The following is a 25,433-nucleotide window of genomic DNA, read 5'->3' on the forward strand; positions in this document are numbered from 1 at the left end:
CAGTGAAACAGAAGCACACATATCCATAGTAAATGTATTATACTACTATTTGAGCTACAGTACATGAATATAATTATATCATTATTAATTTCTTTAGATACGCGATTCCATATTTTGTATGCTTTTGTTTACTCCAATAATGAGTGTATTTGCAGAAAAGGTTAAAACGTTATGACTTTTCACAAGGTATATAAACTTAATATGGTCAGAAAGAACACGTAAAAATGTTTCCAAAATAACCACATGCAAGACTTTGATGCTTAAAATGTTTAGGAAGAAAGTAGAATACTGGTGTGTATTTTTTCTTTAAACTACCAATACCAGCCATATACAGTTTACATATTATGTTTATGTTCCAAAATTGATATAGTTTATGGTGGTGTATCGTGGTGTTATTTTTTGTCAATTAACAAAATTACGTATTTTTGTTTACAAAGATGGTTACAAAGAAAGTGGACCACGGTAATACTTTGAGCTTACAGCCTGTCCAAGGTCATTCATTATTAATACTATTAGTAATATTTTCCGTAAAGACTTTGATGCATAAAATATTTTTGCATAATTAAAATATTTATGATAAAGGTGGTAGATTGTGTACTTTTGTCCAACTGAGCAATCTTGCTTTTATAAAATATACCAACTTTTTAATGTTTAATGATTAACATGCTGTAAAACACAGTTTCAAATTATTAAAAGTCTAAAGAGTATACAACTTAAATTCTTAATTGGAAAAAGATTGTCCTTCAGCAGTGAATGAGATTTAAAACCATGCGTTTTCTGGCGACAGTTCAAATGCTGTACACGAGACGTAAATCATATTTGGTTCCACTTATCGGTGATTCCGGATACTATTATCATAACTGTGGTATTATACGGTATTATACGGTATGACACGATATGACCCGTTATGATGCGAAATGCCCACCGTGTTTTACCGCAGCATACCCCGCTCGTTTTGAATGGCTGCATCTGTAGGTACCTATTACCTTTTGTTTCTAATAAGTAACTAATCAATATCCTACACATACAGTACCACTTATAAGGCCTGTGTTAGTCATGTACTATTTATTACTGGACTGCTAGACGATGCACTATGATCAGCAAAGAAACCATTAACTCTCATCTATATGTGCCAATCAGATTGCCAAAACTACATGCTATGGCATGAGATCAGTACAACCCGCACAGAAATAAATGTTTGCCTTATTAGAAGCAGGCTTTTTTGAGACAAGTCTTTGTGTCATCTCCTCTCTCAGTCTTAGGTTTATGTTCTCATGTCTTGGCATCCTCGGCTTTGTTGTATTCCTGGATTTTGACTATGTTTTACTGTGGACTTTGCTCTTTGTGCTTCGTCCCTGCTATCTTCTCATCTATGGTCTTGCATATCTACTCGACTAAGATCTTGCATCACAACTATGTTCCTGGGCTGTGCTTTCCTGTTAAAGATTTATTTGTCATACTTTCAGGTTACTCATCTAAGTGATAAGGAATGTAGTTTGTAACTGAGGAGAAATTCAAAGTATTCCACTACACTTATTTTATTCTCTTTTGTTTTTCAGCGTCAACTGCTGTCAATTCAGAGCCTCTGGATACTGAAGGTCAACCAAAGAATGGTTAGATATCACTCCAGTTGACGTGTCAAAAATTAGATTTTTCAACCAATCACTCAACTACCACCACTGCACTGAGAGCAGTTACTAGATAAGCCAATCCGGGGACCCCAAAGAGAAATATTTAAAGTAAAAATAAATATTAAAGTGCTTTGCGTTACTTTTAGGATACGTAGCTAAATGTGATTTTTTTATAAAGAGTGTAATCTGTAATTGATGAGAAATTTAAAGTATTCCTCCCACACTAGAGTTACCATCCCTTGTTTTTCAGCATCAACTAGTAATCCTGTCACATCACAATCTGAGCAGACTACAGTTGAACCAAAGACTGGTAAGTACTGTATATCACTCCTGTTGAAGTGTCAGAACTGTGACTGTGATTCCTCAAACAAAGGCAAACAATCACTCAACTACCACCAGAGCCGGGCAGAATTCAGTTATCCAATGTTTCTCTGCAATTTGCTGTGTGCTTATGTGCATGATTGTACATTGTTATTGGTGAAAGTCCCATCACTGCTGTAGGCACTGTGGAGCGCAGTGTGAACAAGAAGACTCTATGAGAGCATGTTGGATTACACAATCTTCATCCCTCCTGTATAATATAAAAGCTACAATGGTGAGCTAAGTTTATTTACAGATGGCACTTCCTAATTAGAAGGAGGGGGGTCTAAAGAAATAATAATTTTATTGTCTTAAAGTTTTGTTTTCAGATTTATGTGATCTATCACAGTGAATTATACAATGAAGCATTTTGTTATTCCTAAAGAAAAAGATTAATCAGTAGTAGCTCACTGATCACCAACTACAATGAACACGTAACAAGCTGTCTGACTGTGTGATTTACCATGCTATGGATGAGACAAGTCAATTCTCATATTTTAAGTGCAACTTTATAACACTACCGGTTAGACAATCTAAGAGCAGATTACATCAATAAATTATTCATCATCATCAATTAATAATTGTTTTTACATTATAGGAACATCACATACAACAAATTCTTCGTACAACTTGACTAATTCTAAAGGTGTTGAAAATATATCAGTCCCGTCTACAGCAGAAAGTGGTAGGTAAGAATTTCTCATTTATAAGGAATGCATGCTATAAAGCTGAGGCTTGGAGCAATGCAAGCAGTCCATAACACTAAGGTGTTTAAACATACTACTATGAAAACCATACCAACAATCAAGAATATTAGATCCTTATCATTGCAATTGTTCAAATGGGTAGCTGCATCAGCATGAGTAGGCTGCAAAGGAACAAGTAAAGGTTAATTCCATGCTGAAAAAATAAAAAACACAACATTTCGGCTGTGGAGCCTTCTTCAGATTTGTGACACCTTTTCTTTTCTTCTCTTTTCAGTGTGGAATAAACCTTTACTTGTATCAGTGCAATTGATCAACATAAGTTGTTTTTTTGGGGGGTTTAGAAATAGAAATGATTTAATCGTGATTCAAATATGTTGTATTCAGGGTTCTTCATACAATTATTCATTGGATTTATCATGAATTTTAGAACTAAGCCACAGAAAAAGTAATTTTGTAAAATACATTTATAGAAGACCTGACAGAACCTTGCTTAGTCTGTATGACAGGATTCAAGGAATATAACTAAAAGGAAAAGAGAACTGGGTAAGAGGAGGCTGTTCAGCCCATTTAAATCATTTGGTTGCTAACCACTAACTTATATGCGGATCATGTCTAGCCTTTTTCTTAAAAAGCTAGAGTAACAGTTTCAACAACATGGCTGAATATCTTATTCCAGATTGCACTGCTCTTTGTGTGAAGTGCCTCCTGTTCTAAGTTTAAACACACATCCCCTTTCCAATCAAGTCCACTCGTTCTTGTTTACTGATGGTTCTAAAGAAGAGAGAAGTGAAGGTTTAATGGATATTTGTTGGAACAGATTGTTTTTCATGTGGAAAAATATTTAAATAAAGCACCTGGAGTTGAATCATCGTGATCTCTAGCTTTTGGTTTCCTAGCTGTCTCATGAGTCTGGCCTATCACAAAGTCAAGTGTAATACATTACCAAGGTAGACTAAAAAGTTACTTTGACAAATTCAAAGAACTGTAGTTTATGATTGGAAAATTGGAATACACATTTACCGTGTCAAACACAACAAACAGTCTAACTTTATTATTCCCAACCTCTAGACAAACATTATTCAGCAGTCAATACTCCAAACAAATACAGGCTTAGAAAAAGTATACAAACTAGGGTGATAAATAAACAAGGGTTAGGATCACAAGGGAGGGCAGTAAAAAAAATCAGAGTGATCTTCCCCAAGCTATAGTATAAAAGAAGAACTAAAACATGGGCTTATGTGTGTAGGTCTTTCCTATCACACTAGCCCAGAGGAGAATCTATCACAATATAAAAAGGAGGATTTTTGGCAGTTTTCAGTGCTTGGTTTAAGTCAATGGGTATACATGTGTTTTTGAGACAATCTTGACTTTTCCATTACTCAAGGTATAGTATTTTTTAATAATAATGATATTATCATACGTATTACTTTCATATTTTTGTTGCTAAAATGTTATTGCAATTCCAAAAAGGTTATTCAGTAATATGTGATTTTTACATAAGATATATCCAATCAACAGACTTACAGTATTGTTTTTACATTTTTCAAACAATAGCTAACAACACATCCCCTGAAAGAAAGGCCTAAAGCAGTGATCTGGCCCTGGAGAGTCACAGCCATGTTTTATATGGTACCCAAATGTCTCAATGACTGAAGACCTGGAAACTGTTAACAATAATAAAGTCAGTAATTGATTTAACAATCTCATTAGGATATTGGGTTGAAAACCAGAAAGCCCCTTGGTTCTGTACATGTGGACCTAGTGTGTGAATCACTGAACTAGAGGGATTAGGAAAGAAGTGGGAACATAAATACTTAGTAATAAAAATAAGTATCACCAAAAATAAAAGTTCCACTTACTCACAGAAGCTGGCTACTTACTGTATATGGCAGAACAAGAGCACACTTTGCAGATTCCTGGAACTTTGATGAGGGAGAAACAACTGTATGCAAAATCAAATTGGTAAATAACTTGTATGATACAGTATGTGAAGTTTATTATTGTTCATCTATGCAGTTTGTCTGCATCTTCTAAATTACTATCAAGAACTATACAGCAATTCTATAATAATAATTGCTTACACTTACTGTATACAGTGCCTTGCGAAAGTATTCGGCCCCCTTGAACTTTTCAACCTTTTGCCACATTTCAGGCTTCAAACATAAAGATATAAATTTTTTATTTTATGTGAAGAATCACCAACAAGTGGGACACAATTGTGAAGTGGAACGAAATCTATTGGATTTTTGAAACTTTTTTAACTAATAAAAAAATGAAAAGTGGGGCGTGCAAAATTATTTGGCCCCTTTACTTTCAGTGCAGCAAACTCACTCCAGAAGTTCAGCGAGGATCTCTGAATGATCCAATGTTGTCCTAAATGACTGATGGTGATAAATAGAATCCACCTGTGTGTAATCAAGTCTCTGTATAAATGCACCTGCTCTGTGATAGTCTCAAGGTTCTGTTGAAAGCGCAGAGAGCATCATGAAGACCAAGGAACACACCAGGCAGGTCCGTAATACTGTTGTGGAGAAGTTTAAAGCCGGATTTGGATACAAAAAGATTTCCCAAGCTTCAAACATCCCAAGGAGCACTGTGCAAGCGATCATCTTGAAATGGAAGGAGTATCAGACCACTGCAAATCTACCAAGACCTGGCCGTCCCTCTAAACTTTCAGCTCAGACAAGGAGAAGACTGATCAGAGATGCAGCCAAGAGGCCCATGATCACTCTGGATGAACTGCAGAGAACTACAGCTGAGGTGGGAGAGTCTGTCCATAGGACAACAATCAGTCTTACACTGCACAAATCTGGCCTTTATGGAAGAGTGGCAAGAAGAAAGCCATTTCTCAAAGATATCCATAAAAAGTCTCGTCTAAAGTTTGCCACAAGCCACCTGGGAGACACCCCAAACATGTGGAAGAAGGTGCTCTGGTCAGATTGAAACCAAAATCGAACTTTTTGGCCACAATGCAAAACGATATGTTTGGCGTAAAAGCAACACAGCTCATCACCCTCAACACACCATCCCCACTGTCAAACATGGTGGTGGCAGCATCATGGTTTGGGCCTGCTTTTCTTCAGCAGGGACAGGGAAGATGGTTAAAATTGAGGGGAAGATGGATGCAGCCAAATACAGGACCATTCTGGATGAAAACCTGTTGGAGTCTGCAAAAGACCTGAAACTGGGACGGAGATTTATCTTCCAACAAGACAATGATCCCAAACATACAGCAAAATCTACAAAGGAATGGTTCACAAATAAACGTATCCAGGTGTTTGAATGGCCAAGTCAAAGTCCAGACCTGAATCCAATCGAGAATCTGTGGAAAGAGCTGAAAACTGCTGTTCACAAACGCTCTCCATCCAACCTCACTGAGCTCGAGCTGTTTTGCAAGGAAGAATGGGCAAGAATTTCAGTCTCTCGATGTGCAAAACTGATAGAGACATACCCCAAGCGACTTGCAGCTGTAATCGCAGCAAAAGGTGGCTCTACAAAGTATTAACGCAAGGGGTCCGAATAATTTTGCACGCCCCACTTTTCATTTTTTTATTAGTTAAAAAAGTTTCAAAAATCCAATAGATTTCGTTCCACTTCACAATTGTGTCCCACTTGTTGGTGATTCTTTACATAAAATAAAAAATTTATATCTTTATGTTTGAAGCCTGAAATGTGGCAAAAGGTTGAAAAGTTCAAGGGGGCCGAATACTTTCCCAAGGCACTGTATAGCACTTTTCTGGACACTCCACTCAAAGCGCTTTACAAGTAATGGGGAGTCCCCTCCACCACCACCACTTGGATGATGCGACGGCAGCCATAGTGCGCCAGAACATTCACCACACACAAGCTATCAGTGGGGAGGAGAGCAGAGTGGGGATTATTAGGAGGCCATGATTGGTAAAGGCCAATGGGAAATTTGGCCAGGACACCAGGGGAACACCGAGAAACACCCTGGGAATTTTAATGACCACAGAGAGTCAGGACCTTGGTTTTATGTCTCCTCCGAAGGACAGCGCCTGTTTACAGTACAGTGTCCCTGTCACTATACTGGGGCATTAGGACCCACATGGACAGCAGGTTGAGTGTCCCCTGCTGGCCCCACTAACACATCTTCCAGCAGCGACCTTAGTTTTTCCCAGGTCTCCCATCCAGGTACTGACCAGGCTCACACCTGCTTAGCTTCAGTGGGTTGCCAGTTGTGAGTTGCTGTTTCAATCAAAATAAATACCATTACATGTTATTTACATGTTTCTTTAATTAGTCACAAATAGAAAAATAAGAAAGGTAACAAATGAGAGGAAGCCATTCTGACCATCTTACCCATTTGATAGTTGCTGTTCCGATTCAGGCGTGTCATCCAGCTGTTACTTGAAGGAAACTCCAGCTTAAACAATGGGACTGGAAAGCTTTTATAAAGGTTACCTTAGTAATTATTAACATGATTATGTAATAAATAACTAATTCACACCCCACATGTTGTACTACTGTACTACTGTTGTACTACTAAGGCCTAAATTAGTCATTGTTACATTAGGTATTTAATAGCTCTATAAATCTGGGTTTGATTAAAGATGTAGAAAGGCATGACTTACAGATGATCCATAAATACTGTACATAAGTGCATTTCATATACTGCACCTTATATTTGTTAGTAGTGTGTAACCATAGTTCTAAACAACTATTGTATTCCTAACGTGCTGACATTTACAGGATGTGACCACCTGGGTTTGGAGTGCCATAACGCAGGGTCTTTAAAGCTGGCAAACCCAGGAAAACTGACACACAAACACAGCCATAAATTACAAAAGCTTATTATTCACTTCCTGCTTTCGTACATAAAGCTGAGGCGCAGTTTTGACAGCACTTCGTCATTTTTTTTCACAGCACCATTTCACTTGCACTTCTGTCTCATTCTACACATGTTTTTTTGCTGAGCTAGACAGTCTTTACCCTGCACATACATTGCAGTCTCAAGACTGCCCTGAAACCCATTTGGTCCTTTTTTTTCACAAGCTCCTTTCAACGGAAGCTCTCAACTCTGTGTTTTCCGTACACGAGACTCCCAGTTTTCAGACCGGTGGATTCTGTTTGGCAGCAACCCCGGCTTCCAGCCTCCACTCTGCATTGTTTCCAGCTTCCAGCATTGCCCAGTACAGCAGCTTCGGCTCCAAACCGGCTCTCAGCATTCCCTGGCGCTCCAACTTTAATTCCTAGCCTGCTCTCCGCATCGCCTGATGCAGCTGTCTCTGATTCTAGCCAACACTTCTTTCCACACTTATCCTTTTCTCTGCTCACCACGTCGCCCTCCGGTTTGCCGACCTGCAACCCTGCCACTCCTGAGGGCTGCCCTTCCGAGCCCGGTGGGTTCCTTCCATATCCAAGACTTCCTTTTTCCGCCTGGCTGTACTTAGCAGCCTTTCTTTTCTGCCAGTGATGCAGTTGGTCGATCTTCTTCTGGGATCGTCATTCCTCCCCATTATTGACTGGCCTAAATGATTAAGAAAAACAGAAGGCATGTCACTTGATCAACTGTGTTCTGGATTCCTGGGGAATGTGGTCTACAGTAGATAAGGGCTGTCATCTTGTCTGAACGTGCTGTACACAAAGGGTGTAATAAAAATGAATGATACATTTTGTACTGTTTCTTAAAAACAAAATAGAAAAACATTTTTTTTATTTTGAACTGCAGATTTGTTTTTCTGATCTGGATCTGGAATAAACAGTTGTGGGTTATTCATGTTTCGGTTTGCTGCTATGAACCCTGTGACCACATACGGGAGAGAATGTGGACGTGTAGGCAGATTCCTCTGTCTCGCATACATCTGAGTCATTCATCTTTAACACATCACAGGCTACATAAATGAAATTATAAATGAAAATATATTTTTTTAAATCAGTAACAGAGCCACACCTGTATTATATGTGTATAGAACTGTTTAGTTCACAAAAAAATAGAAAATTATCATGTTGTGGAAGTTTGTGTGTTTTCTTTTATTTGTATGAGAGAGAGGTTAAAGAGAAAAAAGTTTTGGTTTACCAAAACATGAGACATGTCAAAAAGTAGCCCTTTACTACTGGAGGCTCAGAGCTGATTGGAGGGGAACTGTGTCCCTCATTAACTACATGGCAATTGAAAGTGCCCAGGTGTTGCGGGGAGAGAGCCCTGGCTGACTGATCCCGCTTTACTCTGAGGATCCCGGCCAAAGTTGACCAGGACCATGACCGAGGCTCGAACCCATGATCATAAAAGTCATTGCACCTGCACTGAGAGCAGTTACTAGATGAGCCAATCAGGAGACCCCAAAGAGAAATATTTAGAGTAAAAATAAATATGAAAGTGCGTTACGTTTAGGATTCGTACTGTAGCTAAATGTGATTCTTTGATAAAGAGTGTAATCTGTAATTGATGAGAAATTTAAAGTATTCCTCCCACACTAGAGTTACCATCCTTTGTTTTTCAGCATCAACTAGTAATCCTGTCACATCACAATCTGTGCAGACTACAGTTGAACCAAAGAATGGTAAGTATATCACTCCTGTTGAAGTGTCAAAACTGAGATTCCTCAACCAATCACTCAACTACCACCACTGCACTGAGAGCAGTTACTAGATGAGCCAATCAAGAGGTCCCAAAAACAAATATTTAAAGTAAAAAAGAAGTATTAAAAGGCTTTGCATTACTTTTTGGATACTAAACTGAGTGAAATTCTTTGATAAAGAATGTAATCTGTAATTGGTGAGAAATTCAAAGTATTCCTCCCAGCACTAGTGTTACCATCCTTTGTTTTTCAGCGTCAGCTAGTATTCCTACCATATCACAATCTGAGCAGACTACAGTTGAACCAAAGAATGGTAAGTATATCACTCCTGTTGAAGTGTCAAAACTGAGATTCCTCAACCAATCACTCAACTACCACCACTGCACTGAGAGCAGTTACTAGATGAGCCAATCAAGAGGTCCCAAAGATAAATATTTAAAGTAAAAATAAATATTAAAGTGCTTTGCGTTACTTTTAGGATACGTAGATAAATGTGATTCTTTGATAAAGAGTGTAATCTGTAATTGATGAGAAATTTAAAGTATTCCTCCCACACTAGAGTTACCATCCTTTGTTTTTCAGCATCAACTAGTAATCCTGTCACATCACAATCTGTGCAGACTACAGTTGAACCAAAGACTGGTAAGTACTGTATACCACTCCTGTTGAAGTGTCAGAACTGTGACTGTGATTCCTCAAACAAAGGGACACAATCACTCAACTACCACCAGAGCCGGGCAGAATTCAGTTATCCAATGTTTCTCTGCAATTTGCTGTGCGCTTATGTGCATGATGCCATTGCTGTTGGTGAAAGTCCCATCACTGCTGAAGTGCTAACACTGTAGTCACTGTGGGGCTCAGTGCGAACAAGAAAAAAGTGTATCTACAACTGTATGTTGGATCTTTATCCCTTCTAGGTAATATATTTATTACCAATGCTACGTTTATTGCTATGTTTATTGACAAGTGGCAATTCTGAATTAAAAGGAGGGGGTTTAAAATGAAAAATATATTTGTTTAATTTTATTGTTTTTCAATTTTGTTTTTAGAATTATGTGATCTACAGAACCACACTGAATAATAAAATGTAGCATTTTGTTATTTCTGAAGAAAAACGTTAATCAGCAGTAGCTCAGTAATTGACAGCCAGCTACAATGAAAATGTAACAAGCTGTCTGACTATTAGAATTACTGTGCTATAGATGAGACATGTCAAAATCTAATGTTTTATGTGAACCTTGTTACTTTTAGAATACTACTGGTTAAACTAAGAGAAGATCACATCAAATTTAATTGTTTTTTTACATTATAGGAACATCAGATTCAACAGATAAATTGTCTACCTTGTCTACTACTATAGTCAGTAGAACTACATTAGTTCCCTCTACAACAGAAATATGTAAGTAAGCATTTCTAACCCATACGTTTAATATTATCCAAGTCAGGCATAAATGCTATAAAGTGCAGGGTTGTTGTAATGCAAGCAGTTTATTGTTTTAAGGTTTTTAAACACATTCCCTGAAAACAACCAGTAGGATTACAACCTGCAGTAATTATCATTGCTGTTGATCAATGTTCTTACTTTCATCTTTATTAAGTAATAACACCTATTTATTCACAATTCAAATGTATGATATGCAATGTTTTTCACACAATTATTCACTCTATTTTCCAAAAATGTTAGATCTAAGCTACAGAAAAATAGTAAGTCATTTCTTATATACAGGACATCTGTAGCAGACCAGCCAGACCTATTGCCTTGAACCCTTCTCAGTATGAATGAAATAACTTATGTGGAAGGAATAAAACCAATAAGCAAGAGAGGACTGGACAAGAGGAAGCTATTAGACCCATTTAAATAATGTGGTTGCTAATCACTAACTGATATGAGGATCATAGCTATCTAGTCTTTTCTTAAAAACAACTGGAGTATCAGAATCAACATCATGGCTAAATGTTATTCCACAGTTCCAATTCCTCAGTCATCACACTCCCTCTGGTAAAGCTGCACACAGAGAGTCTGGTGTCGGTTTCTTTAGACAGCAGATCAAAACCGCTGTAAGCCTTTGCTTCCTTCTTTTTAAACAGTAGAAACCAGTTGTCTTCCAGTAAATAATCTGGAGACCAAGGGTAACAGCTCATTCCCCATAGATTCCTGGGAAATGTAGTCTAGACAAGGGCTTCCATCTTGTCTGAACCTTCTGTACCATCACAAAGCGTATAATAAAAATATGAGTCTTTAGTGTGTATTGATGCATTTTATACACTTTCAATAATAAAATAGAAATACATTTTTAACATTTTGAATTGCCATTTTTTCATTTACCAGCTGATTTGGAATAAACATTCGTGGGTTTTTCATGTCTCAGTGTGCTAGCATACATCAGGCATTCATCTTTAACACATCACAGGCTACACAGCCCTGTACAACTGGAGGCTCAGAGCTGATTGGAGGGGAACTGTGTCCCTCATTAACTACATGGCAATTGAAAGTGCCCAGGTGTTGCGGAGAGAGAGCCCTGGCTGACTGTTCCTGCTGTACTCTGAGGTTCCCGGCCAAAGTTGACCAGGACCATGACCGAGGCTCGAACCCATGATCATAAAAGTCATTGCACCTGCACTGAGAGCAGTTACTAGATGAGCCAATCAGGAGACCCCAAAGAGAAATATTTAAAGTAAAAATAAATATTAAAGTGGTTTGCGTTACTTTTAGGATAAGTAGCTAAATGTGATTCTTTGATAAAGAGTGTAATCTGTAATTGATGAGAAATTTAAAGTATTCCTCCCACACTAGAGTTACCATCCTTTGTTTTTCAGCATCAACTAGTAATCCTGTCACACAATCTGAGCAGACTACAGTTGAACCAAAGACTGGTAAGTACTGTATACCACTCCTGTTGAAGTGTCAGAACTGTGACTGTGATTCCTCAAACTAAGGCACACAATCACTTAACTACCACCAGAGCCGGGCAGAATTCAGTTATCCAGTGTTTCTCTGCGATTTGCTGTGCACTTATGTGCATGATGGCATTGCTGTTGGTGAAAGTCCCATCACTGCTGAAGTGCTAACACTGTAGTCACTGTGGGGCTCAGTGTGAACAAGAAGAAACTGTATATTGGATCCTCAAAGGCACACAATCACTCAACTACCACCAGAACCAAAAAAGGAGACTATTCAGCCACCTAAATAATTTGGTTGGTAATCTCTAACTGATCTAAGGATCATTTCTAGCCTTTTCTTAGAAAAATCTAAGAATTTTGTTTCATAGAACATGGTTACATACCATGAAACAAAAAACAATAAAGATAGTTGCATAGCAGTAGGACAATGTATTGTATCAAAGTGTAATTAAAGGGGAACTGTAGTCCCAATTTCTCAGACCAGCTTTAAATTCTCCGTAACAAAATAAATTAATTAACATTATAGAATTTGTTTAAAACTTTCCAAATAGGCAGCAAAATCATTAACTCACCATCTCACCATGGGGGAAAGTGAGCATTTCCATGAACTGCAATGTGGTGTTCCCCTTCCTACTCATTGGTCACTTCAATGACTAATCTAATGTGATATACGAGAGAATAAGTACAAGTTCTCCAGCAGACCTTTCACCAAAGAAATCTTCCCCTATGAACTGCACAAAAAGTTCACAAGTAGTATTTGTAAGCCTGCTTGTTTGCAATATCATAGGGAAGCAACACATTACTGAAAGTCTTGTTGCCTCATTCTGAATCGCAGTATGGCACTGTGCATACCTGGAAATTTTGTCTAGTTTTTATGTAAATTGGAGATTTTACAAGTTACTGTGTACATTTTACTTTTATTGTGATTTTAATCGTACTCATCAATGCTGAAATATAAAAATAGCATTGCAGTTTACCTTTAAATTTCAGAGGTAGACCCAAAAGTGAACAAAAATGACAAGTTATTGTCATTTTGCAGGTTTCAGTGTTTGGTGTCAGTCAATGAGTGCAAAGATGTTTTTGACAGAAAAAGGCTAAGCGTTAACAACAGTGGTCATGCCAAATACATAAGATAAATTTGATCAGCAAGCTTATTGCTTCTACTTTTTTCTAAAAATAGCTGTAATACATTTCTTAAAAGTAAGGGCCCATTTCTTTGGCTCTGGAGAGTCTGTTTTGTACAATGCTCAAACTTTTCATTGACTAAAAACCTGGAAACTGTTATAATAATAACTAAGTCAATAATTGATTAAACAATCTGATTAGGATGCTGGGTAGAAAACCAGAAGGCCCTGTGTGTTTCTACACAGGTGGACCGAGAGTGAGGATCACTGAACTAGAGAGATTAGGCAAACAGTGGAAACCCTTTCAATGCTCTAACTACTTTAACTACTTTCAGCTCAGCTGTTAATGCAACTCCGAATTCAAGGTTCTATTAATGAAGACACATCATCTGGGTCCTGAAACAACAAAGTAGCTCCTAAACAAAATAGTCCCACAGCTATGTTTGACAGTTTGAATAAGATTTTTCTCTTAGACGTCTGATTTTGGTTTTTGCCACACAAAACATTTCCCTTTTGTCAAAAAGTTAAACTTTTGACTCGTCTGTCCCAAGAACACTATTCATTCAGGTGATCAGTGACAAAATTGAGACAGGTGGCATTGTCCTTTTTAGAGAACAATGGTTCCTTCCTGACTGTCCCCCAGTTCAGTCTTTTCCTGATGGTTGAGGCATGAATACCATCACTATTCATGTCTGCAGATCCTTGGATGTTACTCTGGGGTCTTTTGTGAATTCCTGAGTGATTTACCAGGTATCTCATAGGGAGAATTTGGATGAATGGGTAGATTCATCGTGTTCTTGAACATTTTTAATTTGTATCTGTCTGGAAGTGGATGAATGTCCAATATTGTTCTGTAACCCTCTACAGACTGATAAGCTACTCCAGACTAACAACTACTCTTTTTCTGAGCTCCTCTGAAATATCTTTTTAATGGTATGACATTATTGACATACCAAGTACAGTACTACTTAGGAACTGGAGAATTGTTAATGTAGTAACCATCCTTAATATTGTCATATTGGTGCATAGTGAAGTAATTATGCACCAATATTACTGACCTTGATTATTTCTAACAGTATGGAAATTACAGATTTATTAGAATGGAACAAGAGGATCACCTGTAGGGAAATAATATCCTAGGAAATAGTCGACATGGATTTAGAAAAGGCAGGACTAGTTGAACCAAATTGTCAGCGTTCTTTAAACAAGCAACAACAGTAATGGATAAACACTGGTCATGCGATCTATTTAGATTTTCAGAAGGCTTTAAATAAAGTTCTTCATTACAGATTCTCAGATTGTGGGTGGTAAAAATTGAGGGAAATGCAAGTGTTTGGATTGAGGAAAGAGAGGATACAGCTAAAGGATGAATGTTCACATTGAGATGTTGTGGTTAGTGGGGCACCAGAGAGATGTATACAGTACTTGACCCCTGGCTTAAATTTATATACCGTAAATGATCTAGATTCTGGCATAGTTGATAACTAAATCAAGTTTGCAGATGATACCATATCAGAATAAGTATGTACTTGTCAAAGCAGCAAATAAAATTGAAAATTCAAAAATGTCTAGAAAACATTCAAGTCTGGGCAAACACATAGCAGATCAAGTTTAATGCAGGGGTTTTATATGCAGGTAGTAAAAATATGTAACTCTTAAATCAAATAGGTCTACTGAGCTAGAAGAGGCTACTTTCAAAAAACTAAGTGTTTATGTTGATACAGTATATCATTTACATCTTATAGAAAATGTTTCAGGGCTGTGTAATATTAAAACAGCAACTTACCCCCTGGGGATATTAAAGAAACGCTCTCTAAAAGATGTTCAAAAAAATAAATGCTGAAAACTAAAGGTCACAATGTACAAATCACGTGGAATATTTTGATTTAGTGGGATAGCGTCAGATTAAAACTGCCAAGATTTTTTGATTGGCTATTTGAAGTCAAATAACAGCTGAATCAACAAATGGAATACCAATGATGCCTAGATAATTTCTAAGCAATTACTTCTCAGTTGTAACTACTTTTCCATCAAGACCCCACTCTTTTCATGTTGTTTTTAACACAATAAGAGACACAAGAATAAATTATAGATGCATTTCTCCCAGAATATCCCAGGTCTGGAGAAAGTGAAGAAACCAGTGAGAAAAGGAATAAACCAAAAGGTAAGTTTGGCATTATTGTTCATTTAAATTTGTTAAAACCCACTCAGTGTTTTATATTTAGACAATTTTGAAAGAAACCACTACCTTAATAACAGTAAATTCTCTTTAATTATCCACTTTTCATATACAGTATATATGTACTGTACAGTATATACAGTATCTAGAGGATATGTACTGTATATCCTCTAGATATTTCCTAGATTTCTCCTGTGTTTTGCCAACACAGGGGCTACATTTCATACCCATAGATGCATTAAACAGTACGTTTGTTCAATTTGTCTCGTTTTTTTTCTTGCAAGACCAAAGTATCACAATGAATTCTTAATCACAATGCTTAACTTCCTGGTATTCAGAAAACCAACTGAATATCCTAAATTAGGAGTATCTAAAACTTGAAATATTGCTACTTGAATCTTAAAGCTTTTTCATTTTTCACATTATGAAGAAGCTTAGTTTAAAAAATATATATATATATAAATAGACAACTGTATTCTTAAGTCATGAGACTTACACAAAGAATTACAATGACAGAATTTAGGTTGCATCTGTAGCTAGAGATTCATCTAGATCATCATCTATTTCCAATGTAACATGCACTTAAAGAAACAAAATTAAGTATTTTTCAGTATGACCCTTATAAATAACTAAGAACAAAGTGAAACATGATATGAGGAAACGAGAAAATGGAGTGTATGTAAGTTACTCACACTCTATGAGTATAGAGTAATAATGCATTGTAAAATCCAGGGATGCATTAGTAGGGTTAATTTGAACATTATAATTACTACCAAATTATAATTACTACAGAAGAACAAGTAGAAAACAATTGATTGCTGAAGATTAAAACGATGGAAGAATGATTCTGTTGAGGAGCCTTCTTAAGGTGTGTCCTTCCATGAGCTCCTGAAATAATACAGCTGAATATTGTGTTTTTTCTTCATTTTACTTTTCGGCATGGAATTAACCTCTACTTGTTCCTTTACAGCTCTCATTACCCCCACTCAAAATACTTCTAATTACTGCTAAGACACAATGATCTATGAATATCTGCATTTTAAGATTGTTTTTTTTTTCCAAAGACAGCAAAAGGATGATTACTATTGTAGGTTGTGTGATAAAGACACAAAAATTACAAAATTAAGAGAACTGACATAAGGGCAAAATCCTCCTTCTATTCCACTGTGTCTATTGAAAAACAAATACATTTCCACACATACACAGTGTGATTTGTCTATAGATATTCTTAAATGTCTGTATGCTTTTTTTGTTTAATGGGTTCACTTTTTCTTTTTAAACATTCTGCCTAACTGTTTGGTAGTTTGGTTTTAATCATTATATATGACTATGCTCGATCAGCAAGTGAAGAGAAATCATTACCTCCCCATTTTTAATTTTATTAACTATTTTTTGTATAGTGAAACAGGATTTTGTCTATATCATTTGACAAATTGAAAAGGGCGAGGTCCACATAGCTTTAGTCCCAAAAGTATAATTACCGGAAACACACCAGTCAGGAAGCTGGGACTGGAAGCCTATAGTCTCAGTTATTCTGAAAAGATTTGTTCCCAGCAGGGAATCACAGGAATAAATCCTTTCTCAGCAAAAACACTGTAGCCTGGGTTATCTGAAGATAAATGAAAAGGTAATCATATATAGTATATAAAGGACAAATGAGGCTGTAACAGACTTTCTTTAAAATCCAGTACTCGACTAAACAGTTCATGCATTTTATATGCAATGCTACACATCTACACATTACAAACTTTGTGTTCCTTGAACTTTATTTTCAATATATTCTTAAAGTATATTTATGTTTTTTCCTTATCTCTCAGATAATTAAGAAAGTGGCACTTAAGAATTTTTAGTTGCCTTAATTATGATGAAATCCACATTCAAAAACAACAAGTAACATGGAACAATTTTCAACTCTTAATTGTTAGAGCATACATATCAATGTATCTTTGAAAAGATGCAGCAACAGGTGTATTAAAAATGGTTCTGAAGAACCAAAAAGAGGCCAAACAATTTTCACTTCAGTCCAAGAATTTACAGCTTGTTTAGTAAGAGAAAAACTGAAGTGCCTCAATAATTCTCATACAAATCTGCCAACAAAGAATTCAATTACTCAATTTATACTTATATTTCTGTAATTAATTAAGATTTTTTTCTTTTCTTTTTTTTACAGATCAGAGAATACTGTGGGTCATATTACCTGTACTGGTTATATTGATAGCGATTGTCATCCTAGCAATGAAATCCAAATTTATGAAGGTCCACACAAACACAGGTATTTATTGAGCTCAAAGTGGAAGGAAATATTTATTATAGAGTTATTGGAATCAGTGTATCTTAATGTATTTTGTAGTATGTAGTATTTTAGTTTTTTGCAAAGACTAAAATATAAAATCCCTTTTTAAATTCTCATAAAGTGTTATATTTTTAGGCTGCTGAAATGAAAGTATGGAAGCCCGTTTCCGCCAGGGATTTAAAAAAACGCGCTATGGTATCTCGCAATTCCGACTTAGTATCTCAGAATTACGACTTAAAAACTCAGAATTGCGACTTCATATCTCGCAATTGCGACTTCGAAATAGCCCACATTTCATTGTCTGTCCTTTTGTTATTGTAACGGATTCAGGTTCTAGGGCTTGTGCCCTCGCTGCTCCCACCCTAGTTCGTGCCTCACTGCATTGGCTCGAACCCAGGTCTTGCCTGCTGAGCTAAAGAAGACCTTCTTTTTTAAGTAAAACAGGACATACAATGGAAATATGTAAAAAGTATAAGTTCCAGCTTTTATAACTGTGAATTCCTCTGGATGTGAAGTTTCTATTTCTGTATCTTTCTTCATATTCTGTCTCCATTTTTGTATTTCTGGTGTTTAAATAAAAACTTTTTTTTAAAAGCCTACTGTCCACTATTCCAACCGGGTACTATGGAAGCCTCACTGGCGGAAATGGGATTCCATAAAAATTATTGAAATTAGATTTTTATCAGGGCACTGTACAAGACAAGTCTTCAGGCCTAAAGATCCTATGATCCTGTATGATTCATGAATATAGTGTAACGGAACGGCCGACATACAGGTTGAGGGCACCACCCTCCGCCGCCGGGGCTAAAGAAAGTTTTTACTCAGCTGGCAAGACCTGGGTTTGAGCCAATGCAGTGAAGCACTAACTAGGGTGGGAGAGGCAAGGGCACAAGCCCTAGAACCCGAATCCGTTACAATAACAAAAGGACAGACCATGAAATCTGGGCATTTCAAAGTCGCAAATGTGAGATAAAAATTCGCAATTGCGAGATATAAAGTCGGAATTCTGAGTTAAGTCGCAATTCTGAGATATAAAGTCGGAATTCTTAGATAAGTCGCAATTGCGAAATACCATAGCGCATTTTTGTTTTACTCCCTGGCAGAAATGGACTTCCATAGTAAAGAGCATGGATGGGATTCAGAAATAATTTTGAATTCGAATTTTTTTTCTGAATTATTGCTCCAAATTACAATTGCACCATTTGAGAGGAAAGGATAATTGACACAATAATGAAAGGGTTTGAAATTTATATAGACACATATATACATCATTTGGACTTTCTTAATTTAATAAAAAGTCCTAAAGATATATACAGTATACATACTTATTGCTCTTGTTATTTTTTATATTTTCAACAGATGGAACAGAGAATGATACAGAGAAGTGAGTATGAAAAATACATTATTTTGGCAGAGTCAGATTCTGAACTATACTATTGATACACCCTTTTACCATCAGTAATAGTATTATTGGTGAAGCTAGGGATGAGGTCTGCAGTTGTGAAGCAATTACCTGCTACTACCAACCAAAAGAGTTTGATCAACCAAATTAATTCCAGTCATATGTAACGTTTGTGTGTTTGTTTTTCTAATATTCAAAATACTTTTTATGGAAGGATGATTAGGAGAAAAAAGCAAACTTATCATTTTAATTAAAACTAATAAAAAATTACTCCTGGAGATTGTGATTATTGCTGTACTCAAAATAAAAACAACATTTCTATAGTATTTATATTATTGTGTTTCTTGTCAAAATCAGGACCGCCACTTACAAAGATGGTGTGATGCTTTTGGGTGTAAAGTCATCTGGGGGTGAAGGTATGTACTGTATGTACCACTGTTATGTCAATAATAATACCAACAAACAAAAATGATATTTTCTACAGAATATTTTATGGCAAGCAATGGTTGCAAGGCAGGATACACCCTGGACGGGATGCCAGTCCATTGTATGGCAGACACACAGACACAAACACAGCCACAGACATGCATGTACTCACACCAGGGCAAATTTTCCTATATGGTAATGAACATACCAGTATCTCTTTGGGCTGTGGGAGTAAATTAGAGCACCCAGAGGAAACATGGGGAGAACATACAGTATAAACTCCAGGCTGTTAGCACTGTTAGCAGGAATTGAACCCAGAGCCCCAGTGCTCCAGGCAGCAGTGCCAACCAATGACACCCTCTCCGTGAATTTATAATAATGAAACCTCTAAATTCCATTTTTATAATTTTATTTATTTTACAGTATAACATTTTTTATTTATTTAAGAAAGGATTATTATTCAATCTGTAAATAATTCTGTTTTGATATCATGATATTTTTGTTCCAACATGGGTGTATAATTAACTCTTGGGACACATTTTATTTGTATTTATATATTATTTTATTGTAACTTATATAATGCAATACATATTTCTAATTGTGATTTTTTAAACTACATTTTAACTTGTGATTAATTACTAATTAATACAAATTAATACAATTACCATGATAATTCTACAAAATACACACGCAAACCTTTCAAATATTTAATTTTGTAGTGTTTTCTAAGGCTTTTACCAATTTGGTGATTTCTTCTCATTTTTCTCAAGCAAACAGAACAGAGGAAGTTTCAAGCTTTTTATATCTCATTGTGCTTTTCATGTAATGACTCCACGCAAGTGTTTGAATATGGGAAGGTGTTTCCTGCAATTTGTGCTCCACCCCAGACACACTAGTGAGAGATGAAAGATAGACTTCCTCACAACCACTCAAGCTATTTTAAAGACAGCCATTGTGTGCTTACTCCAGTACACAGAAATGTCAAAGACTACATAATATCTCCCAAATACATTGAATACTGTACACAAAGCTTTCCTTAAAATGCTTGCATCTCAGAGTTTGGAAGTGCTCTGCGGTGCTAGAAAATTGCATTTCCATCTAATGGTTCTTTTTTCTAACAGGGCTAGTGTATGAAATCTGCTTAACATACTGTACTTTTACTGGTGAACTAACAGTATTGTCTTCAGCATCATATATACTAAACAAAATATGCCAAAGACCCAAGTTAAAAACATACAAAATAATTGTATTTTGCACACATTTAAAGTATTTCTGAAATTCCACATGGTGTATATAGCCCCAGAAACAAGATAAAACTCACAGCCACAACGATTTAAATATATACACTACAGAGTAATGTCTCCCTTTCTTAGCTTTTTATTAGAATATTAATACTAATCAGTACAGAGAAATTATTAATTATTAATTTACAATTAATCCTATGTACTATTTAAAAAGAAGAAAAATAAGAATTATTGCTCAGCGAATTATTCTAAAATCCTTTACAGAACTTTAAATCCTGCATGTCTGCTAATTGTTCCCAATCATTCCTTTAGTCTTCTGTTCCTTGCTCTAAACAAACATAATTATTTGAATCACTTACTGGATTGGTAAAAATGATCACCTTTGCCAGTCTTCAGCAGACAATTTAAAGATATCATAGCGTTCTAGCTATGGGATGTCTGTATTTGGGCATGCTAACTCCGGGTATCAGTCAACAGGGACCTCTGCTGGTTTGTCTGATAATTACATTTTTTATCAGCTGGACCCTAAAATCTTTACTTCATTTAAAATGCAGTATACAGTATATATGACTACAGTATATTCAAATTTATGTGTTAGTGTATATTATTCTCTAAAAAAGTCAGATTTAGAATATCTGTTATAGACAATATTGGCTGTATTAATAATATATACTATATTTTATATGGACTTTAAATTATTTAGTTTTTCTTTGTGGTTTCAGTTTTACAAAAATAGAAGGAAAAGGAAAGCAGAATTAAAACTTTTTGGATTTGATCCAACTATGCATTGATAAAAGGGGAATACAAAAATATTTATCTTTTAGCAATTAAGATCTTTATTAAGTAACTCCAATAATTCTTAATATATAATATAATAGCTTTGCATTTGTCTTTAATTTTATTGTATTGAAAATTGTAATATATTTGTACTGTTTTTAGATAGTTAATAATAACAGCATTTTTATTTAAATGAAATAAGCCATATCATTTTTATTGCAATTTGCCTAAAGCTTGTATGTTTATGTTTCAGATCCTACAAAATGAAATGAAGATGTCTCCTACCTGCAGCATCCAAATTGATAGCAACAGTTTCCTATTTGTAACAGTGTCTCAAAGAAGTCTGGTCACTTTTTTAATTTTCTGAATTCATTTTTGACAACACTTAATTAGGATGGGAAAAATATTTTTTGTGGTTTGGCAATTAGTCAATGGTACTACTTCCATTTTTGGCTTCTTAAAATTCTGTTTGTGGTACCCTAATTCCTCTCATGTTCTTTACAAATTCTACAAAACAAGATAACTAAACTAAACACTATAAAATTGTATCACATTTAATCCTGAAACAATACATTTGTGACATCCAAGATACAAGGCTCTGTGAGATTACTTCTCAAAATTAGGCTTCTGACTTTGGGCAAATCTGTTATTGAAAAAACATTTTAATTGAATACAACAGAATAGTAATTTAGTAATATATTATATATATATTGCTTAAACTTATATAGCACTTTTCTGGACAATCCACTCAAAGTGCTTTACAGGTAACGGGGACTCCTCTCCACCACCACCAATTATTAATTCTCAGTAATAATTCTTTATAAAGCATTTAGTATGTGTAAAAGGTCTGATTTGTGTAATAATCTATATAACATCATGGACTGTTGAATTTGCTGGTTACAGTGGTATCACTGCCCTGAAATATCATCAGTGTTCAGATCTGCTTCATCTTGATTGTTCTGGCTGTGTAAAATAAAAGCTCAGAATTGTTTTGTGCCTGAGACTGAATCTGAAGTGTAGGCAAAAACATGCTTCAGTGAAACGTGACATAGATCAGCTGAGAAGGCTATAGAGTTTAGAGAAGGAGAGTTTAAATTTGTATAATGTTTTGACTAACGAGTGGTATATAATAAGACAGTTATGGCATTATCTTTCTCCTTACTTGTCAAGACTAATCAAATTCCACACATTATTCCAAGGGTTACTCTTTGGCATAATGGGCTTCACACCACTTTAAGTGGTGATGATCAGGAGCTCAAAGGTGTCCTAGGAATAACTACTCAAAACTGGCTTCCAGTCATGTCCTTAACAGTTCATCCAATTAATTCTCAAGCTACAAGGCCAACAAGAGGGATTTGTTGCATGAAGCATACAGTATCCTTAAATATGGTGGTGATAAAAAGTATGTGGTTTTATAGTTATATATTTACAAGATTTCTTTAATCAATGCATCACCAAAGGCTCTGGAATATAATGGGATGCCACAGGATAAGTCGATCTGATGCTGTGAACAAAATTATAGTTTGAGGTTTGAGTTAATTCATATCATCTGAATCTAATGCAGAAACACATGAAGTGGAGTTTGATATAAGACATATGCATCATCTCAAGCAACAAGAATCCATCACTAAGAAAAGAGTTTCACAGATCCAACATTCAGTTCATACAGAGAAATAAAGTCCAGTAGACTAAAAGCGGTTATTTAAGAAAATGGAATAAAGAAGTGATCTAATACTTCTGTGAGCCACTCTGTCCTGCATTCGACAACACTTTGTTGTTTATTTAGATCTCAATGAAACCTTCATCATTGTGTATTAAACTATATACTGTAAAGCATTATTTTTATTTAATTTACTTTTTTCAACAGATATAAAAATACAGCCATATTACAATATTTACAACAATTTATGTGGTAATAATGTTTGTTAAATTTCATACTTGTGTATAGTGTTTCCAGTATTTGTTCTAAATAAGGCTGTACTTTTGTTGGTGATAAAAACTTAGTTTGAATAATGTGTAAGAATTATGTAGCACTAGATGGCAGAACCAAATATAATAGACTTTACAGCTCGTATAGAAATAATAATTCTGCTGTAGATTTGTATTTTCTTTTGAGTGTTGCTTTTGGTATGTGTTTTTTGATGTGTGTTTTTAAGAGCACAATTCCTTTTTTGTTTAAATATGTTTGCCTTTTTTCCAAATGAGGATTCTACTTTTTTCTTTATCACAATACAGTGTTTACAGCTGTGTTTGTATACTTAATGAAAAAGAAGTTTAATTGCATTCAAATGCTTTTTGCCCTGAAATATGTATACAGTATATAGTTTAATTTACATGTAGCTGACTGACTTTATGCTCAGGTTATAAAGCCTAAAAACAATTGCCGCTGAGAAGAATCTTTTTTATCCTTGTGAAAGAACATGTTCATACATCAAAGTCAAAATCACAATCTACACATATGCATAAATAATTATATCTCCGATCCTAAACTTTCACAAACACATGCAGACATACAGCATTTGAGGTCATGTGCATGTGAAAGATGGAGAAAAACATTCACCACCAGGTGGCGTTATATTATTACTGTGTGTGCCTGACTTTTAACTGTTGCTACTGTACGAGTAAACACTACACAATCACTTCAGATTTAAGTGCAGTGGCATAAGGTTCACTTGTGTATTTGTTGGCCGAGGTGTAACCGTATTGTGTGTTTAACATCCCATTGAGAGTGAAATGTGTATTTAAACAGGATTTCACATTAGATTTGTGCAAGAAAATGTGCAAATGTTTATGCAAGGTCCAAATTAGCCTGCGTTTCATGTTCTTGTAATTTTTAAAACATCTTTGTTGCAACCTAAAAGTTCTATTATCCGGGATGCAGAACATTTATTTAGTGAGACACTTGATAAACCCATACATACTAATTTTATTAGCAGATATTAGACAAAACACTGGGTGGCCAGCAGTTTTGAGGGTGGGCTTCCTTTCAGGTGTTAAAGGTTTATGAGAAATGAGTGATGTTGTAGAGTCCATTGCGTAAACATCCCAACAGAAATGCAATTGGAGTTCTTAAATATTATCCAGCACCACTTGAAGGTGAACGCTTTTTCTACCACTGTTCACACATCCCATGATCCAATCTATGAATTATGTGATTTTCAGATATACTTCTCAAAGGCAAGTACAAAGCAGTATCACTGTCTTGTGAATGAATTTTTACAAACCACGTGAAGATTAGCTTAAAGTTTCTTGCAGCAGGTGCTTATTTACTTTGATGAAGCATCCGGGCTGATATATAGTGAGCTTAGTCTTATGATTACATAAGAAGCTTGGACTTGCTTTCTGCCTCATAAAAATAGTTTGCTGTGTGGTAACACTCTCTTTAACCTGCAGTGCATTATGAATGCAAAGAATACTATTAAAGTTTTTTTCTGTTTATATTAAAGATTTAATATTTTATGTTAAAGTCTGTATACTATTTAATATGTTATTTTGGAGTTTAATGCAATTCATACAATAAATATACTCTGTAATAAATCTAAAATCTGAAAATGGAAAACAGTATTTTGCTTGTAGTACTCAAGAAAACTCATTAAAATAAGATTCTATGAAATTCTATAATGTGAGCTAGTCTAGTATTTTAAGATCAAGAACTCAAGTAAAAATGAAAGTATGGGCTATTGTGTCAATATTGTAATGACACTCATCTAATATGGCTGTGACTTTTAAAATATTAATACTTCTATTACAATCAAATTAATATAAAATACATGTTGAGTTCTATAGATGAGAACTGGACCACTTTCATCACAAGCAAGCACGAGTAAACTTTTTATCTCTCAAATTGCAT

The 25,433-nt window shown here is 35.5% G+C and overlaps 1 protein-coding gene across 9 annotated transcripts in view; it reads left to right on the forward strand.

Moving 5' to 3' along the window:
- The window catches only part of LOC148678115 (uncharacterized), a 39,863-nt gene extending 14,721 nt beyond the window's left edge, over nucleotides 1-25,142 (forward strand). The window contains exons 2-14 of one of the 9 annotated variants that reach the window (XM_088631945.1): nucleotides 1,560-1,613; nucleotides 1,882-1,941; nucleotides 2,590-2,676; nucleotides 9,160-9,219; nucleotides 9,491-9,550; nucleotides 9,820-9,879; nucleotides 10,550-10,636; nucleotides 12,055-12,111; nucleotides 15,370-15,426; nucleotides 17,612-17,713; nucleotides 19,094-19,118; nucleotides 19,494-19,552; nucleotides 21,837-25,142. In XM_088631945.1, the coding sequence (XP_088488071.1) occupies nucleotides 1,560-1,613; nucleotides 1,882-1,941; nucleotides 2,590-2,676; nucleotides 9,160-9,219; nucleotides 9,491-9,550; nucleotides 9,820-9,879; nucleotides 10,550-10,636; nucleotides 12,055-12,111; nucleotides 15,370-15,426; nucleotides 17,612-17,713; nucleotides 19,094-19,118; nucleotides 19,494-19,552; nucleotides 21,837-21,850 (782 nt within the window). In that variant the 3' untranslated portion in view covers nucleotides 21,851-25,142. The remainder of the gene's footprint in view (nucleotides 1-1,559; nucleotides 1,614-1,881; nucleotides 1,942-2,589; nucleotides 2,677-9,159; nucleotides 9,220-9,490; nucleotides 9,551-9,819; nucleotides 9,880-10,549; nucleotides 10,637-12,054; nucleotides 12,112-15,369; nucleotides 15,427-17,611; nucleotides 17,714-19,093; nucleotides 19,119-19,493; nucleotides 19,553-21,836) is intronic. The other 8 variants (XM_088631954.1, XM_088631964.1, XM_088631973.1 and 5 more) reach the window with 8 other exon arrangements.
- The last annotated feature ends 291 nt before the right edge of the window (nucleotides 25,143-25,433 follow it).

This window comes from Lepisosteus platostomus, chromosome 1, assembly GCF_059453375.1.
Source record: "Lepisosteus platostomus isolate fLepPlt1 chromosome 1, fLepPlt1.hap1, whole genome shotgun sequence".
Taxonomy (NCBI): Eukaryota; Metazoa; Chordata; class Actinopteri; order Semionotiformes; family Lepisosteidae; genus Lepisosteus; species Lepisosteus platostomus.